The 16,693-nt window shown below is 41.7% G+C and overlaps 2 protein-coding genes and 1 pseudogene across 9 annotated transcripts in view; all 3 read left to right on the top strand.

Annotated features, from left to right (window-relative positions):
* LOC114511072 (zinc finger protein 530-like) overlaps window positions 1-16,693 on the top strand; it is a 568,693-nt gene that overhangs the window by 43,255 nt on the left and 508,745 nt on the right. The gene's annotated exons all lie outside the window — the stretch shown is intronic.
* The window catches only part of LOC114511580 (zinc finger protein 883-like), a 36,608-nt gene that overhangs the window by 7,418 nt on the left and 12,497 nt on the right, over window positions 1-16,693 (top strand). Inside the window, exon 3 of one of the 6 annotated variants that reach the window (XM_028529929.2) lies at window positions 3,120-6,763. The exons of 3 other annotated variants lie outside the window; for them this stretch is intronic. In XM_028529929.2, the coding sequence (XP_028385730.2) occupies window positions 3,120-4,741 (1,622 nt within the window). In that variant the 3' untranslated portion in view covers window positions 4,742-6,763. Of the gene's footprint in view, window positions 1-3,119; window positions 6,764-14,967; window positions 15,600-16,158; window positions 16,341-16,693 lie in introns of those variants that run through there. 2 more of the 6 variants (XM_036013379.1, XM_036013381.1) reach the window with 2 other exon arrangements.
* LOC114510819 lies at window positions 12,635-13,300 on the top strand (annotated as a pseudogene).

The following is a 16,693-nucleotide window of genomic DNA, read 5'->3' as shown; positions in this document are numbered from 1 at the left end:
GCCAGATTGGGGAAGTTTTTTGTCATTTGTTCAAGTAAGTTTTCAGTTTCTTGGTCTTCCTTTTCTCTTTCTGGCACCCCTATAATTCAGTTATTGGAATGTTTCAGGTTGTCCCAGAGGTTTGTAAGAATCTCTTCACTTTTTTAAATTCTTGTTTCTTCATTTTGTTTCAGTTGAATGTTTTTTTCCTTTTGTTCCAAATTGTTGCTTTGACTCCTGGTTTCCTTACTGTCACTGTTGGTTCCCTGAATATTTTGCTTTATTTTACTTTGGGTATCATTCATTTGTTGCTTTTTTTTTTTTTCATTTTTTGACCAAGCTTAATCACTTCTGTGAGCATTTTCATTTCCAGGGCTTTACATTCTCCATCAGATAGGTTGGCAATCTCCTCATTGCTTAGTTCTGAGGTTTTGCTCTGTTCTTTCATTTGGGCCTTATTTCTTTGTCTTGGCACAGCTGATAAGTTGTAAGAGGGTGGGGCCTTAGGTATTCCCCGCTGTCAGAGCAAACTTCCTTGCTGTGCTGTGTTGCTGGGCCAGAGAGGGAACGATGCAGCTCACCTGCCTGCTCCTCTCTAGCACCCTTTCCAAGGGACTCTCCTGTGAGACTGGGAGTTTCTCCTACCTCTGAGTAGTCCGAAGCCACCTCTAAGCCTCAGGTTTCCCCTTAAGTCAACCCCAATTCCACAGCCCTAGGAGGTAGGCAGCCAACCCTGTCCCTAAGGTCTGCCACATTGCCCTGGTTTTTCTGAGTCAGCCTGCAGTCCGCCACCTCACTGGTCTGGTTGTTCTAGCTGATTTTTTCTTTAATTCCTTGGTCATCAGAGTTCCATGCAGTGACTTTTTGGTGCTTTTGGTTGTTTATTGATTTTAGATTGGTTGTTATCCTCTTTTTGGTTGTGCGAGGAAGTGAAAGTTTCTACCTACACCTCTATCTTGGCCAGAAATCTCAGATTTCTTTTTCATATTTTGAAGTCAATCTGTAGTTTATTTTTTTAAAACCAATTTTGTATGTTTCTCTTTCCCCCCATGTTTACCTATCTCTCATTTTCTCCTTTTGGCCCCGTCTATGGGACTCCCATAATACAAATACAAGTTATCTATATTGTGTTCCAAAATTCACCAGCGCTGTCCTCACGTGTTTTTTTACATGGAGGATTTTAAATCATCTGCCTCTAAGGTGATGTAGTTTTTTAGCCCTTGATCTTGTCTGCTTTTGAAACTCTTTTGCATTTTTCATTTTATTCATTGTATTCTCCAACTTCAAATTTCTTTTTCATCCTTTTTATTTCTTTCTCACTGATCCCCAAATTTTGTTCCCATGTTTGTTCATTATGTTGAGTTCCATATGTATTCACTTGTACCTGATTGAAATTTTTAGAAATGATTTTTAGAATTATTTTTTGTCAATTTATATACCTCCATAATTTGGCTTAATTCACTTTAACATTGTGATGTTTCTTTTGTGTTTTTTTTTCATATTTCCCTTTGTCTGAGTGTTGATGTCTGATATTTGATGAAGGGTTACATTTTTGGATTTCTGTAACCAATTCTATTTAGAGGAGTAGTTTTATCTGCATATGCATACAAGGGTGCTTGCTAGGTGGTGTGTTGTGTTTTGGGCTGATGAGAAGCTTCACGTCCCATTCTTCTTGCTGCCCCCTGACCAAGGTCAGCATTGTAAAGATTGAAGGGGTTCTCAGTGGCCAGGGCTGTGGTTTTCCAAATATTTAGTAACCTCTTAGAGCCTTTGGTAGCCAGAAACAGGCCAGTAGATTCAATGGTAGCACAAGTGCAGTGCCTCCCAGAAGTTCTTATCCTTTTCTTTTGAATCTAAACCTGTTTGTTGAGCGTCTTTTGTGCTTTTCTTTTCCATAGCTCTTTGTATTAGGCTCCAACTTGTACCTCTTTGAAATAACTTGTCTCTTAAGCTTCTTCCCCTTTCCTATAGGGACACTGTTTATCATGGATAAAGGTCTAATTATTCTTGAAGGGGGTTGAATCTTGTATTTTTTATTCTGCCATCTTGCTGTGGTCACTCACATAGATCTTTAACTTTTGCTTTTTTGGTACAGATTGTTCTATGACAATGTTGGTTATTCACCTCTTCTGCTTTCTCTTTGAAGTTGTGTCATCTGTATTCCACATAATTGCTCACTGGGTAGGGAAGTAGAAGACTCCTTTGTGTATTACAGAGGATCAGGCATCCACCCATGACAGTATGGGCTCACAAGTGGGTATGGGAGATAGGGAGTATTTGATTCGAAGCCTTGGTTAAAGCATAGTGAGGAACTTATTCTCTTTGAATTTATTCCTCACCATTGCCAATGGCCACACTTAATTAAACTTGACTTTTCCCATGTTGGCACCTTGTCTGTGTGATTTTTTAAAACAAAAAACCCCCCCCAAAAACCCATATATTTTATCAAGAGGGGAAGGGAAGGAGAAAGAGAGGGAGAGAAACATCAATGGGAGGTTTCTTATTGTGTGTCTATGGCTGGGGACCTGGCCTGCAACCCGGTCATGTGCCCTGACTGGGATCGAACTAGTAACCCTTTGCTCTTTGCAGGCTGCAGTCAATCCTCTGAGCCACACCAGCCAGGGTTGTTTGTTACTTTTAATAATTTTCCTTCATACACTTGACTTCCAGCCATGGGTCATCTCTGCCTCTCTAACTTATATACCACAACCCATTCTGTGAGGAGTCTTTTTCGTGTGCTCTCTCATTTTGATCAATGCCTGTTGCACCTTGAAGTGTGCACATATTTCTATACAAAACTAACACAGCATCTGTTCTGCTGTGGTTGATTTTAATGGTTTGGGGCACATTCATATCCTCTACACAGCCTCCCAACACAAGCAGGAAGGATTTTGCAGGCATCCCCTATGACGGGGATAACTTCTAAAGCCAGCTTCTCTTCCTTAGGTTCCCCCGTATCCTGGTATTCTTAATTAATGAGTTCCTCATATTACAGCCCTGAGGGGCTTTTTTTGAGACTCTGATTTGTCTTGGAAATCATCATATAAAATCATGCCAGATGTAACTGATGCAAATCAGTGATGAGAAAACCCGCTCCCTATAGGTCAGTATGTACTTTACTAGTGTTTGTTTTTCTTCAGGTTGCTGCTGTGGAGCAGAGGATGGGGAGGCACCCATTGAAGAGAATGTTTCTATAAGAGTCTCAAGGGCTATGAATCTGAAGTCAGCCCTGTCTTCCCAGAAGAACCACCCATGTGAAAGTTGTGGGTGTGTCTTGAGACAAATTTTCTTCTACATTGACCAGCAGGGAACCCAACAGGCCCCAACACTGCTGAGGTGTGGGGCATGTGCAAAACCATTTTATTTCAGTGCACAGAGTCACCAGCTCCAGGAGCAGGACACGACAAAGAATTGTTTCATCAGCAGTGTGGACAGGGTCTCGCTTGCAAAGAGCTGCAATTCCCATGTGTTGTGGAAGGCTCGTAGCTCTAGTCAGGATGGAAAATGCTTCCTCTTCAGCTCCAGACATCTTGAACAACTGTCTGCTTACACCATGCATAGGGAAAATGAAATCTCTCTACAAACTACAAAATGTTATACCCCAAGAGAATATAAGAAAGCCACTGGCTGTGATGACACACTTATTGACCAGAGATTCCTTAGTAGAAAACAGTTTTTTTTGTGTTGTGAATGTGGGAAGTCTTTTAACACAATTTCTGCTCTCCGTATTCATCATAGAGTTCACACTGGAGAAAGGCCTTATGAGTGCACTGAATGTGTGAAGTCTTTTAGCCGAATTTCTGCCCTCCAGGTTCATCAGAGAGTTCACACTGGAGAAAGGCCTTTTAAGTGTGGTGAGTGTGGAAAATCTTTCACCAGTAGCCCTGCCCTCCGTGTACATCAGAGAGTTCACACTGGGGAAAGGCCTTATAAGTGTGGTGAATGTGGGAAATCTTACACCAGTCACTCTGGCCTGAGCCATCATCAGAAACTTCACACTGGAGAAAGGCCTTATGGGTGCAGTGAATGTGGGAAATTGTTTAAGCAAAAAGCTAACTTTAATTCTCATCAGAGAGTTCACACTGGAGAAAGGCCTTATAAGTGTGGTGACTGTGGAAAATCTTTCACCAGTAGCTGTGGCCTCCGGTATCATCATAGAGTTCACACTGGAAAAAGGCCTTATGTGTGTGGTGAATGTGGGAAATCTTTTACCCAAAGCTCTAACCTCCGTCATCATCAGAATTTTCACACGGGAGAACGGCCTTATAAATGTGGTGAATGTGGTAAATCTTTTACCCGTATCTGTTACCTTCGAAAACATCACAGAGATCACACTGGAGAAAGGCCTTATGAGTGCAGTGAATGCAGAAAATCTTTTACCTGTAGCTCTTCCCTCCGTCACCATCAGAAAGTTCACATAGAAGAAAAGCCTTATAAGTGCAGTGAATGTGGAAAATCTTTTACCCAAAACTCTGAGCTTCGTAAACATCACAGAGTTCACACTGGAGAAAGGCCTTATGAGTGCAGTGAATGCAAAAAATCTTTTGCCCATAGCTCTTCCCTCCGTCATCATCACAGAGTTCACACTGGAGTAAGGCCTTATAAGTGTGGTAAATGTGAAAAATCTTACACCAGTCGCTCTGGGCTCCGTCATCATGAGAAAGTTCACACTGGAGAAATGCCTTATGAGTGCAGTGAACATGGGGAATCTTGTACCAGTAGCTCTGCCCTCCATTTTCATCACAGTGTTCACACTGGATAAAGCACTGATGAATGCACTAATTGGGGAAATCCTTTATGTGTACCAGTGACTTCCATTACCCTCAAAGAGTTCACACCAAAGAAGCACTTATGAATGTGGTGAAAATGGGAAATCTCCTATCTATTTCATTAAGTATTATTGTTATCAGACTGTACACAGTAGCAAAGTTTTATGTCTGCAGGGAATGTGGGACATGTTTTATCAGTAACCTTCGTTTTCCTTGGAGACTTCATGTTGGAGAAATGCTGTGAGTGCAGTGAAAGTGGAAATCCTTTTTCTGTAGCATTCCCTTGGTTGTCATCAGAGAGTTACCCTGGAGAATGGCCTTATGCCTGCAGTGAATTTGGGAAATGTTTTTCTAGTGTCAGTGATTTCCACTGATACAAGAAGTTTTTTTATATATGCAATGTGAGAATTTTTTTATACCACAATCTTCCATTATATTCCCAGTTTCCTGTGGTAAATAGCCTTATGAGTACAGGGAATGTGGGAAAATGTTTTTGATTCTAACTCCTTTCTTATCAGAGTTTGCAGAGGAGATAGCCTTTATGATGACATGATTGTGGGAAATTTTTCACCTCGTTTCCATAGGCATGTTAATCATAGTTCACACTGGTAAAAGGATTCAAGCATGAAGTGAATGTGGGAAATCTTTAGCCATAAGTCTTTAGCCTTTTGATGTTGGAGAGGTCTCACTTTGTAAAAGGTTAGATTGTAGGAAATGTTTTTTTTTTTTCAGTGTAATTATAAAAACTTCAGAAAAAAACTTTCTGAAAATGTCTGAGTTTAATTTTATATGCTCAGAGTATGGAGATGTATGTCTCAGAAATTTAATATTTAAATGTTGAAGTACCTAACAAATTATGATCTAAACTCCTTGTGCCTTTATGCATTCATACTTATAGCATATTAGGGTTGCATTCCCCCACTCTAACAAAATGTTGATTTGTTTATTTTTTATAATTTTAGCTGTTTTCATATATTTGTCATGTTCTTTTTATTGTTCTAGTGGTACTTTTCTAAGGGTTTATGATGAGCATTTTTCAGGAGTGTATGTAAAACGGGTATATTTTTAGGATATTCTGTGCTCACATACTTTACCTATAGTTTTACAATTTTAGGCTACTCTCCATAGAAAATAGGAGAGTGAAACAACAAAGATCTATGTTGTAATGTCACCCATTTTCACTCTTTGAAAAGCAAATAATTTTTATTTCATGGAAAAATTGTTTTTATGGAAAAATTGTTTTATGGAAAAATTGTTTTTAGTGGAAAACATATCCAAATTATTTGGATTTTTTGCTGTAAAGAATGTGTAGGTAGTTATCATATACTTTATAGAATAATATGCATTATTTACGCACTTCATTGCTTTTGTAAATTCAGTCATTAAGTAATATAATAATTTTGTTTCTAAGTTTTCAGCCCTTTCTGTGGTCTTTCATCTGGGGTTCACTGTGCTACAGCAGGACTTGAAGGTGTACCAGGTGGTATGAGAATCAGTGGGTATTTGTTGAGCCTGAAAGCCCTTCCAGAAGCCAAAGACAAGACAACAGTGATTAGACTCCCCATATCTTGGCCATGCAACCTGGGTTTAAATCTTAGATTATTTACCATTGTTGTTATTATAGGAAAGTGATTCACTGTATAGGCCTCAGTATTTTCCTGTGTAAATAGAGATAAAAATACCCTCTCCCTGGATTGAGTGGCACAGTGGGTTGAATGTTGTCCCACAACCCAAAAGATTGCGAGTTTAATTCCTGGTCAGGGCACATGCCTGTGTTTTGGTCCAGTTTCCAAGGTAGGGGAGTGGGAGAGGCAAACAATGAATGTTTTTGCAGTTCAATATTTCTCTCCCTCTTTCTCCCTTCCGCTCTCTAAAATCCAGAGAATAAAATAGTTTTAAGAAAGAGCAGCCTTCATCCTTGAATAAAAATTATCCAGGGCTTGTGTTTTGATCAAAACTGTTATTTTAATCCTAACTGCACCCTGGGAATTAGTAACTGTTACTGTATTTCTGGGGAAAATAGGATAGAGAAGAGGAAGGGGTTTTCCCAAGGTCACAGGGCAGACAATTGTAAGATTGAAGTGGCTGGATTCAAACATGTGAGTCTGGCTCCAGAGCTGGGCACAATCTACCAAAGCATATTAGACCCTCAGCATAAGACAGGAGGACAACAGGGCCAGAGACAGGAGAAACTCAGCTAGCTGCTGTTTTCATTATTTTAATTATCATGAATTTTCTGTGTTTTTTTCTGATATCTTAATAGTGTTTAACATCTGCCTCACAGTCTTCATGGAAACCCTGTCTGTCATTTGCATTGGTCTCTCCAGGGGAAACTACGTTGAGCCTTAGCTGCATTTTGCCTACCTCCTTTTTGAGCTTAGTGCACACAGTTCAGAACTAATGAGACCCCAATGATTCATGGCTAGGTCTCTCTGCATGTTCACTTATCTTTTGCATGACAGGCTAGGATATTATGCACTGTGGTGAATATCTACTCAGAGTATGGTTCTTCTAAATGACACCCTTGTCTACACAGGCACTGTCATCAAAGGTTACAAAAGCAAAGCCTCTCTTTTTGCTACTGCCTGGGTCAGTCACGACTTCAATCACTTCAGTTTCTCCACATTGTTAAAATAATCTCTTAGCTAATGTTTTTCAGTGTCTTCTTTGATACCATCTACTAAAGACTTCACAGTTAAGGGGCACTATGTCTGTGAAAATAATTTTTAAAATGATTTCAATTATTTATTTTTAGAGGGAGGGTAAGGTAGCGAGACAGGGAGACAAACACGGATCTGTTGTCTCAAACATGCCCCCAACTGGGAATCTAGCCCACAATCCAGATGTGTCCTGACAGGAATCAAACCAGCAACATTTCAATTCACAGGCCAGAGCTCAATCCACTGAGCCAAACCTCAGCAGGGCTATGGAATTTTCTCCTGAAAAAGGCTCTTTGGTTCCACAATTCTTCCACCTACCTATATGGCTGTGTGTTCTTGGCTGCATCTACATCCTCCAATGTGGTATGTGTGACAATCCCGTCTCTGGAGCACTTGGTGTTTGGATCTTTCATCACACAGTTTGTGAGCATTTGCCATTGCTCGACATTGCTCTTTCGACCCTCACCACATGTTTCAAATCTCAAACCTCCAATGAAGAGGTTCTTTAGCTGTTAGGGCTCTCAGGAAGACTCTGACTTAGATGTAACAACTGCAGGAGGGAGACTTCAACGATGGTTACTCAGCAGCATCTGCTGGCAGAAGGAGTCAGTATTTGCATTCTAATTCCTGAAAACAATTATATTATTTAAAATTTTATTTATTTTTTTAGAGTGGAAGGGAGGCAGAAAGAGGGAGTGAAACACCCATGTGTCAGAGAAACATCTATCAATTGCCTCTGACAATTTCAACTGGGGAATGGCCCTGCAACCCAGGTGTATTCCCTAACTGGGAATTGAACTGCTGATCATTCAGTTTGGAGGCTGGCACTCAATCCACTGAGTCACACCAGCCAGTGCTAAAAATAATTGTTTTTCATATAAAATCTCACTGAACTTTCTGAAGATGCATTTTAACTTCTGTGAATATTAATATGTTCCTGGAAATAGTGGTTAAGTACAAAATTTACATCTTGTACAAAAATGGCTGTGATTGCCATCCATGAAGTTTTGGAAAAGTAGACATCTGAATGTGAGAAAGATGCTTTGGATTATTGTATATCTCCACCTTGCATGGAAATGATCATAATTTCATTTGTCAATGCAGTGACATTTTCTGCATGGGGACTGGAGATTATTTCTCTTAAAGAGTTAATGGAGCCATGACTGGTGTGGCTCAGTGGATTGAGTACTGGCATGAAAGCCAAAAGGTTGCTTATTGGATCCCCAGTCAGGTCACAGGCCTGCTTTGTGGGCTAGGTCCCCAGTAAGGGGCATTTATGAGGCAGGCACACTTTGATGTTTGTCTTTGTTTCTTCTTCCCTTCCTCTCTTTCTAGAAATACAAAAGGTATTTTAAAAAATGAAATTAAGTTAAATTTCTTTTTTTTAAGGATATTTTGCTTATCAGACATATTATCTAATGGGGCACACCTTTACCCCTGAGAGTTCTACCTATTCAAGGTATTTTATTTTTTTTAAGATTTTATTTATTTATTTTTTAGAGAGGGAAGGGAGAGAGAAAGAGGGAGAGGGAGAAACATCAATGTACGGTTGCTGGGGGTCATGGCCTGCAATCTGGGCATGTACCCTGACTGGGAATCGAACCTGCGACACTTTGGTTCACAGCCTGCGTTCAATCCACTGAGCTACGCCAGCCAGGGCTAAATTTCTAAAAAGAGTTATGGAGTGAGCAAACTAGGGAACATTATTAATGTTGATGAATGGATATGAAATGTTCATTACTTAAGGAGCAATATGAGAAAATGCTGTATGCAGCCAGAGGACAGATGAGGCCCAATGGGTTTTACATTAAGGGAACTTAGTTCTAAGAATGACAGAACTAATGAATTATCGGTTTGCTGGAAATGTGGCCACCCTGAATATTATCTTTCTAAAATGTATGGGTAATTTTCATTCCTAAGAACTTGAAGAAAAACAGGTGAGAAACATATAGGAATGTGTAAGCTGAGAAATACAGAAGAGTGAGGGAAAGCCATGACACCATGTTTCATTTCTTCAATAATCATTTAATTATGTCACCTGTTTCAGAGGCTCACCTTCAGGGAAGCTCTGGCTGATGTAATTTGACTCGATGGCCAGGTCACAGGGTAAATTGCAGAAATTCCTTCATTCATTAGGGCTCATCATCCTACTCACTGTCAGGAGGTGCATGTCATAATTGTGCCTTTTGCCAAAAAAGAGGTGAGACCTGATTCTGGATGGAAATGTCTCAAGAATACAGGGAGTATGTGCAGCTCATATTTGGGGCCAGATTGCTGTCAATGACATACTGCTCTGGATGTTCACCAGCTTTCAGATGACAGAATAATCTGTTGTGTTGAGTGTATACTCTTGAAGATGCTCTTGAAGCTCCACAGGGACTTGTCTCTTTTCTGAGGATGACCTCAAGACTTTATCATAATATTCTAGAGCCACACATCACTCAATGTCCTGTGGCTCTGACACTTCCAAGCAGATCAATGTCATTAACTAAGGAGAGTCCATTTGTTTTTCTTCTCAGTCCCAAAGAATTGCAGAGGTTCATGGTTTCTGTTTTGTTTGGTCCCTTTTTTGCCTATATCTAAATTGTCTCTGAACTTCTGATCAAGGTTGTGGTATAGGCAGACATGGCACACCTCTGCACAATCACAACCAATTACAACTAAAATATAGTACAGCTAGCACTCAGAACCATCAGATATGAAGTTGAATGTAAGTCTGAGAACAAGGGAATTAAAGAAACCTCATCCATCTAGACTGATCTGCGGGGCACAGATGAGGAATAGCCTTGTCCCTCACCCGTGGGTGGTGGATAAAGGTTTGGGAGGGGTATTTGGGGAGCAAGGAGTTCAGCCCCACATCAAGCCCCTTCCCAGGGTTCCGTGCCTGGAAGATAAGTCCCCATAACTTTTGTCCACAAAAACAAGTGGAGATTTCATTGGTGGAAGAAACTCTGGAGTCCCAAGCAGTCCCCTGCACAGACTCACATACTCAGACTCATTTCTGAGCTCCAAAACAATGTAGCAGCTTGAAAGACATTGTTGGTATACATGGAGAACCTGATGTATCTGGCTTCAAGGTGAACAGAGGCCATCATCCCTTTTCTAAATCTGCCTCCCCAAAGCTGGCAAGCTGGTGCCATATCTGGAACCATCCACCTGGCTATCAGTGTTTGACCTCCCTTACAGATCCCTAGAGACTCTGTACCCCCCGATGTATGGGCACACTGAAGTTGCTTTTTCATATGAATGGCTGTCTTCAGTGAGCCCCAGGCCTGGAACTAGTAGCAGCCTGCCTAGATGCATAGCACAGCTTTGCCTAGGAATCTCCAAGTCCAGCACAAGTAGTAACCATCTCAGATTGCTTTACAGCTCAGGCAGGGTGGCTGAGGGCAAAAGACAAGTGGGAGCTGAACTTCGACAGAACACTTGGGGAACCCCAGGGACACCACCCATTGGACAGCTACAGACCACATTAGAGTACCACCACCCTGCCCCTGCATAGCTGATCATCCATGGATGGCAGAAGTTGGTGGTCAGTGGTCATGGCCAATCCTTCCTTCTGACTGGCCTTGGAAAACCCTTCCCATCGATCTGCCAACAGCAACAAAGTCTCAACTGCAAGAGTAGGGTGTACTCAGCCTATATGAAGGGCACACCTTGGGTACCCAGCTTGGGTGATAGGAGAAGTTGTGCCCCTGGACCCTACAGACACCACATTAGGCCACACTACAAAGACAGAGTAAAAACAGCTCTACCTAATACAGGGTGGCTGCCAAACAGACATAGAAACAAACACAGGGTGGCTGCCAAAGTAAGTAGACAAAGAAACATGGCCCAAAAGAAAGAATAAATCAAATCTCCAGAAAAAGCAAAACAAAGGAGATTAGCAATCAATCATATACAGATTTCAACACTCTGTTTATTTGGATAGTCTAGAAAGTTAGTGAGGAACTCCACAGTATTAAAAAATCCAGTCAGAAGTGAAAGATACAGTAATTGAAATAGAGAACAATTTTGCATAGAGACAACTGTATTGTTGATAAATCCGAGAATCAAATTAATGATACCGAACAGAAGGAAGCAAACCACAACCAATCAACAACCTGAAGAAAACAGAGTCCAAGAAACTGAGGGTAGTATAAGCAGCCTATGGGACAACTTCAAGAGACCCAACTTTCACATTGTAGGGGTGCTGGAAGGACAAGAGAAACAACAAGAAGTTCGAAATTTTAAAAAATAGTGAAAGTAAACTTCCCTAATTCTGTGAGGTAAATACACATGCAAGTCCGGGAAGCACAGAGAGTCCCAAACAAGATGGGTGCAAAGAGGCCCAGACAAAGATACATGATAATTGAAGTGCTGAAGGTTAGCCTTAGCTATTATGGCTCAGTGTATTGAGTGCCGGCCTGCAAACTGGAAGGTGGTGAGTTTTATTCCCAGTCAAGGCACATATCTCTGTTGTGGGCCAGGTCTCCAGTTTGGGGAAGCAAGAAGAAACCAATCAATTATCTCTTGCACACTGTGACAGACCTAGGTGGGCCTGGGAGGAATGGAAAATCACCAGATGGGAAAACAGTACCGAGGGAAACTGGAGCCTGGGAAAATGCCAGCCTGGGAAACTGCCTGCCAACCCTACCCAGGACAAACAGATGCCTGGCTAAGATTGGGGTCTGGGGTTGGCCTATCTGGCATAACAGGATGCAGCTTTAACTTGAGCCTGGCAAGATTTATCAAGAACAATGGAAAGCAGAAACGGCACCCAGCAACCAGATCTAGCCAATCAGACTCTGACACCCCAACCAGTTAACCTTCGCGGGTTTTTGCACTTAAAAACCCTGCCCTAAGAACAACCAAGTAAGTCTTGACCTCCCTAGGTTGGCTGCCCTTTCACTCTTATTCCTGCTAATAAACCCTGCTCCTTAGCTTGCTGCATCCATCTGTTTTCTGGAGCGACTCCAACCTAACACACTGATGTTTCTCTCCCTCTCTTTCTCCTTCCCTTACCCTCTGTCTAAAAATTAATAAATAAAATCTTTCAAAAAAATAGGTATGAAAATGAACATTTAAGATGCAGGGGACAATGTAGTTTGTTATTCAGTTTCTATTATATTCCATAATTCAGAGTGAAGAATGAAGATCACCTCACAAAAGAGGAACCTTAAGGTCAAGAAGAAAAAATATATAAGGCCAAAGGTAAAAGATAAAGATAGAGTCTTAAAAGCAGCATAAGAAATGAAGCTAGTTACCTACAGGAGAATTCCCATAAGACTGTCAGCTGATTTTTCAAAAGAAACTTTGCAGGCTGGAAGGGATTGGCAAGAGATATTGAAGGTCACAAAAAGTAGGGACCTACGCCAACATTGCTCTACCCAGCAAAGATATCATTTAAAATCCAAGGGCAGATAAGGAGTTACCCACACCAGAAAACAGGAAAGGTCATCATGACAAAACCATTATTCATGTAATGTTAAAGAGAATTATTAAAGAAAAAAATCAAAACTATGAACAATAATATAGCAAACAAGACAATCTATCAGCAATTGAATATAACTTTTCTGAGGGTGAGGAGCTCTCCACTTCAACATGCCTCTCGCAAAGGATCTCCTTCATCCATTTCCAGAAGAGGAAGAGACACAAGAAGCATCTTGTGCAGAGCCCTGAATCCTGTGAAGTGCCAGGATACTATAAAATCATCACTGTGTTTAGCCATGCACAAATGGTAGTTTTGTATGTTGGATGTTCCACTGTCCTCTGTCTGCCTACAGGAGGAAAAGCAAGGTTTACAGAAGGATGCTCCTTCAGAAGGAAGCTCCTTCAGAAGGAAGCATCATTACAATTTCCTGAATCAAGATGAGTAGGGAACCATCCCAATAAACACATTTTGGATACAAAGAAGGGAGGGGAGAGAGAGAGAGAGAAAGAGAGAGAAACGATTGAATCTAAAAAACAAACTAAGCAACAAGAAGAACAGGGACCCAAGTAGTCCTGGATATGGAGAGCATGTTGGTGGTTGCCAAACAGGAAAGGTAGTGAGGGGGAATTGCTGAAGAAGTGAGTGGATTAAGAAGTACAAATAGGTAGTTACAGAATAGCCATGGGGATGTAAAGTATAGTATAGGAAATGAAGTAGCCAAAGAACCTACATGTATGACCTATGGACATGAACAGCTTGGGGGATTGCTTGAGGGAGTGATTGTTGCTGGGTGGAGGGGGGCAAAAGGAGAAAAATTAGGATAAATGTAACAGCATAACCAATAAAATATTTAAAAAGTTAAAATGATGTAATAAGGTCCATGAAGAAAAATTATGTGTCTCTCGAAGTTTTTCCATGGGCATTTGCATTCACTTGCTCTATCCTTTGTGCTTTTGTGCAGGGACTGGAGGTTCAAGTACTATCTGTTCTTTGGATCTTTGTGCTGAGGTTCTGCTGTGAAAATTTCATCTAAATCAGTTGGTAGGCTGTCTTCAGTGTGTCCACTGTATGGATACACTTCATCCTCCTCATGGACATAAGCTTGCTGACTTCACAACCAATCTGAGAGGGGTACTAATGCATTTCTTGGTTGATGGCACCTGCTTTGTTAGCAGAGGTCTCCTTAGTTGAATGGCTGGTAGAGTGTATCTGGAATGTGCTTAGCATTTCCAAAGGGACTCCACATAGGCTGAGGGAATGATGTCTGGCATCAAGGGTGTCATTAACTTTGCAATGTTTAAAAACCTGCAGTGACCTCAGGCAGTCCAGATTTGAAAGATGATTTGATACAGCAACCTCAACACTTCATGCAATCAGAAATAGGAAAAAGTGTACATCACTTTTTTAAAAAAAGGAAAAAGCCTTTTACAGAATTTCTATTGATTTTTAAATTTTTACCGTACGTAGGCATACCCATAATTTTTTAAAATTTTATTTATTCATTTTAAGAGGGGGAAAGAGAACTGTTTTTTCACTTATTTATGCATTCATTGGTTAATGTTTACATTATTCATATTTTTCCATTTTTCAATGGCTTATCCTACATTCCTGTGACATTTTTTCATATGTGTGATGGGGAAACTAGGTTATTACTCTGTTTCCCAGATTTGCTAACATGGGCATACCCCCTTTACTGCAATGTACTTTATTGAGCTTCAGAGAATATGCATTTTCATCAACAGAAAGGCAAGAACCCCACCAGCAAAAGATGGCATGCAACTCAACAAGGGGTCATATAATGGTTTAAATGTTTTAATCAATAAAATAGTTTTAAATTAAGTTATGTATATTTTTAATTTTCACCTAGTATTATTGCATTTTTAATAGACTACAATCTGTACTTTGGAACCAATTAGTGTGACTAGCTTTATTAGTATATTCAGTTGGTTGGTCTGGAAGTTTATATACACTTTCTGGGCCAAATTTCTGAAATGGCATGTCTTTGATGTTTTCAACATGTACTCCGTTGTTTGAAAAAAAAATGTGTAATGTAAATTAGACACCTCATCAGATCAAATCAATGAGGAATTCAGTCACACTGCTGCCCAGACACAAATGCACTTAATATTTAATGTATTATTTAGTAAATTTAGTTTGCATTGTGGGTCGTACTAATGTAGAATATAGAGAGCATTAGGGACTAGAGCAAGGTCCTCAACCACATTCCACCTGAAGGAGGCACTTGCCCCGTGGCCTGAATCAAAGGCCTAGCAAGAAACCAGACACTTCCTCGCCCAAGAAATGATGTCCACCGGCGAGGCTATGGAGAGGATTTAGTATTCTCAGGGTATTCGTGGGGTGTTAACCCGCAAATCCACACCTGGAGTCCACTCGGGAAATACAGGACCCCAACCTTGGACCCGTACATTACCCAGAAGGCAGGGTGGAACATCGCCAGGTTGAGTCAATAAAGACTCAGAAAAGGCATTTCCGTTGGGGCCCTACTCTAGGGCGGGACTTCCGTTGGTTTCTTGGCGGGCATTTCCTCTTCTCCTAGTTGCTGTTACCCAGTCTGTGTCTGTTGGTCACTGGGTCGAAAGGAGAAGGCGTCAGTGTGCTGCTCCCCACAGAGCTGTGAGGCCTAGGACGCTGCCCGGGGGTCCGGCGTCAGGGTTGGGACAGTAACCCTAGTACCAGGGACACCCTCCTCGCCCGCCGCTCCCGCCCCTCCGGTCGCGGCGTCCGATGGCGGCGACCGCGCTGATGCGCTCCGCTGAGGTGAGTGCGCGACCCGGGCCCTCGCCCCTCAGCCCGCCGAGCCCTGCAGCCCGGGTGCGGGACTCCCGTCACATCCTGCAGCCCCCACATCGTGCAGCCCCGGCCCCGCGGTCCGGGATCCTAGGCGATTGTGGGTGACCGGGGGAGGTGGGTGACCGGGGGAGGTGCAGCTCTCCAAACAGGTGCCGGTGTCGTTGACCCTAAAAGACCTTCACACCTGGCCTGGGCATGACATCTGGTTTAAACAGTCTGAGGCGAGTCGTATCCTGGCTGGGAGGCAGAGGTGTTGCACCTTCATTCTGAGGGTCCTGGGAGCCCGGGATAGTTATGAGCCGAGAGAGACACAGGCTGTGTCGTGGTTTTCAAAGCCGTTTAGATCCTTCTCAGATAGAAGACGGACTGGAGTGTGGTGATGAGGACATTGAGGCACAATAAGAGGAGCCCTTGTTCAGGGTCGGAGAGTTGGTAAGAGGTGGCACTTGGCCAGAGGGCACTGTACTCCAGGCCTGGGCTGAGATACAGCTGAGACCTGCTGACTAGGACCCGGAGGGTGATTGATTGCCTCTTCCCAGGTGCTGAAGTTGAAAATCATTATCAAACCAGACAAAGAAGGACAGGGCGTCCCAGTCCCTACCTGGTGGTGACATTACTGTATAGCGCCTAAAGACTCTTTTCTTGTTAATTTTCCAGCTTTCAAATGAGGAGACCCTGGGATACCCCAGTCTTCAGTGCAGGTCACAGGTAATTTAAAGTGCTCCCATTTCTGGTGTCAACATAAGAAACATTCAAACTGTAGAAACTTTTTTAAATGTTTATTTGAGCTGAACTGAGCATGATTTCAGGAAACAAAGTATCCAAAATATCCAGAATGTGAAACTGCTCAGGGAAATGGCAGTTTTACTACTTATTTTATACGTCAGAATCAAAAGGAAGATGTATAAGTTGGGAACTGGAAATCCATTGGTGATGGGTTAGTGAGGTGGGAGAAAACAAAGCAGGAAAATGCCTGATACTAAATAAAAGGTAAAGATGAATGGACACAATCCTTTACATTACTGGGTATAAGATAGTTAAATTTAGTTAATTAACACAGT

The sequence above is a fragment of the Phyllostomus discolor genome, chromosome 12, assembly GCF_004126475.2.
Source record: "Phyllostomus discolor isolate MPI-MPIP mPhyDis1 chromosome 12, mPhyDis1.pri.v3, whole genome shotgun sequence".
Lineage (NCBI taxonomy): Eukaryota > Metazoa > Chordata > Mammalia > Chiroptera > Phyllostomidae > Phyllostomus > Phyllostomus discolor.
This window is presented reverse-complemented; position numbering and strand designations above follow the sequence as displayed.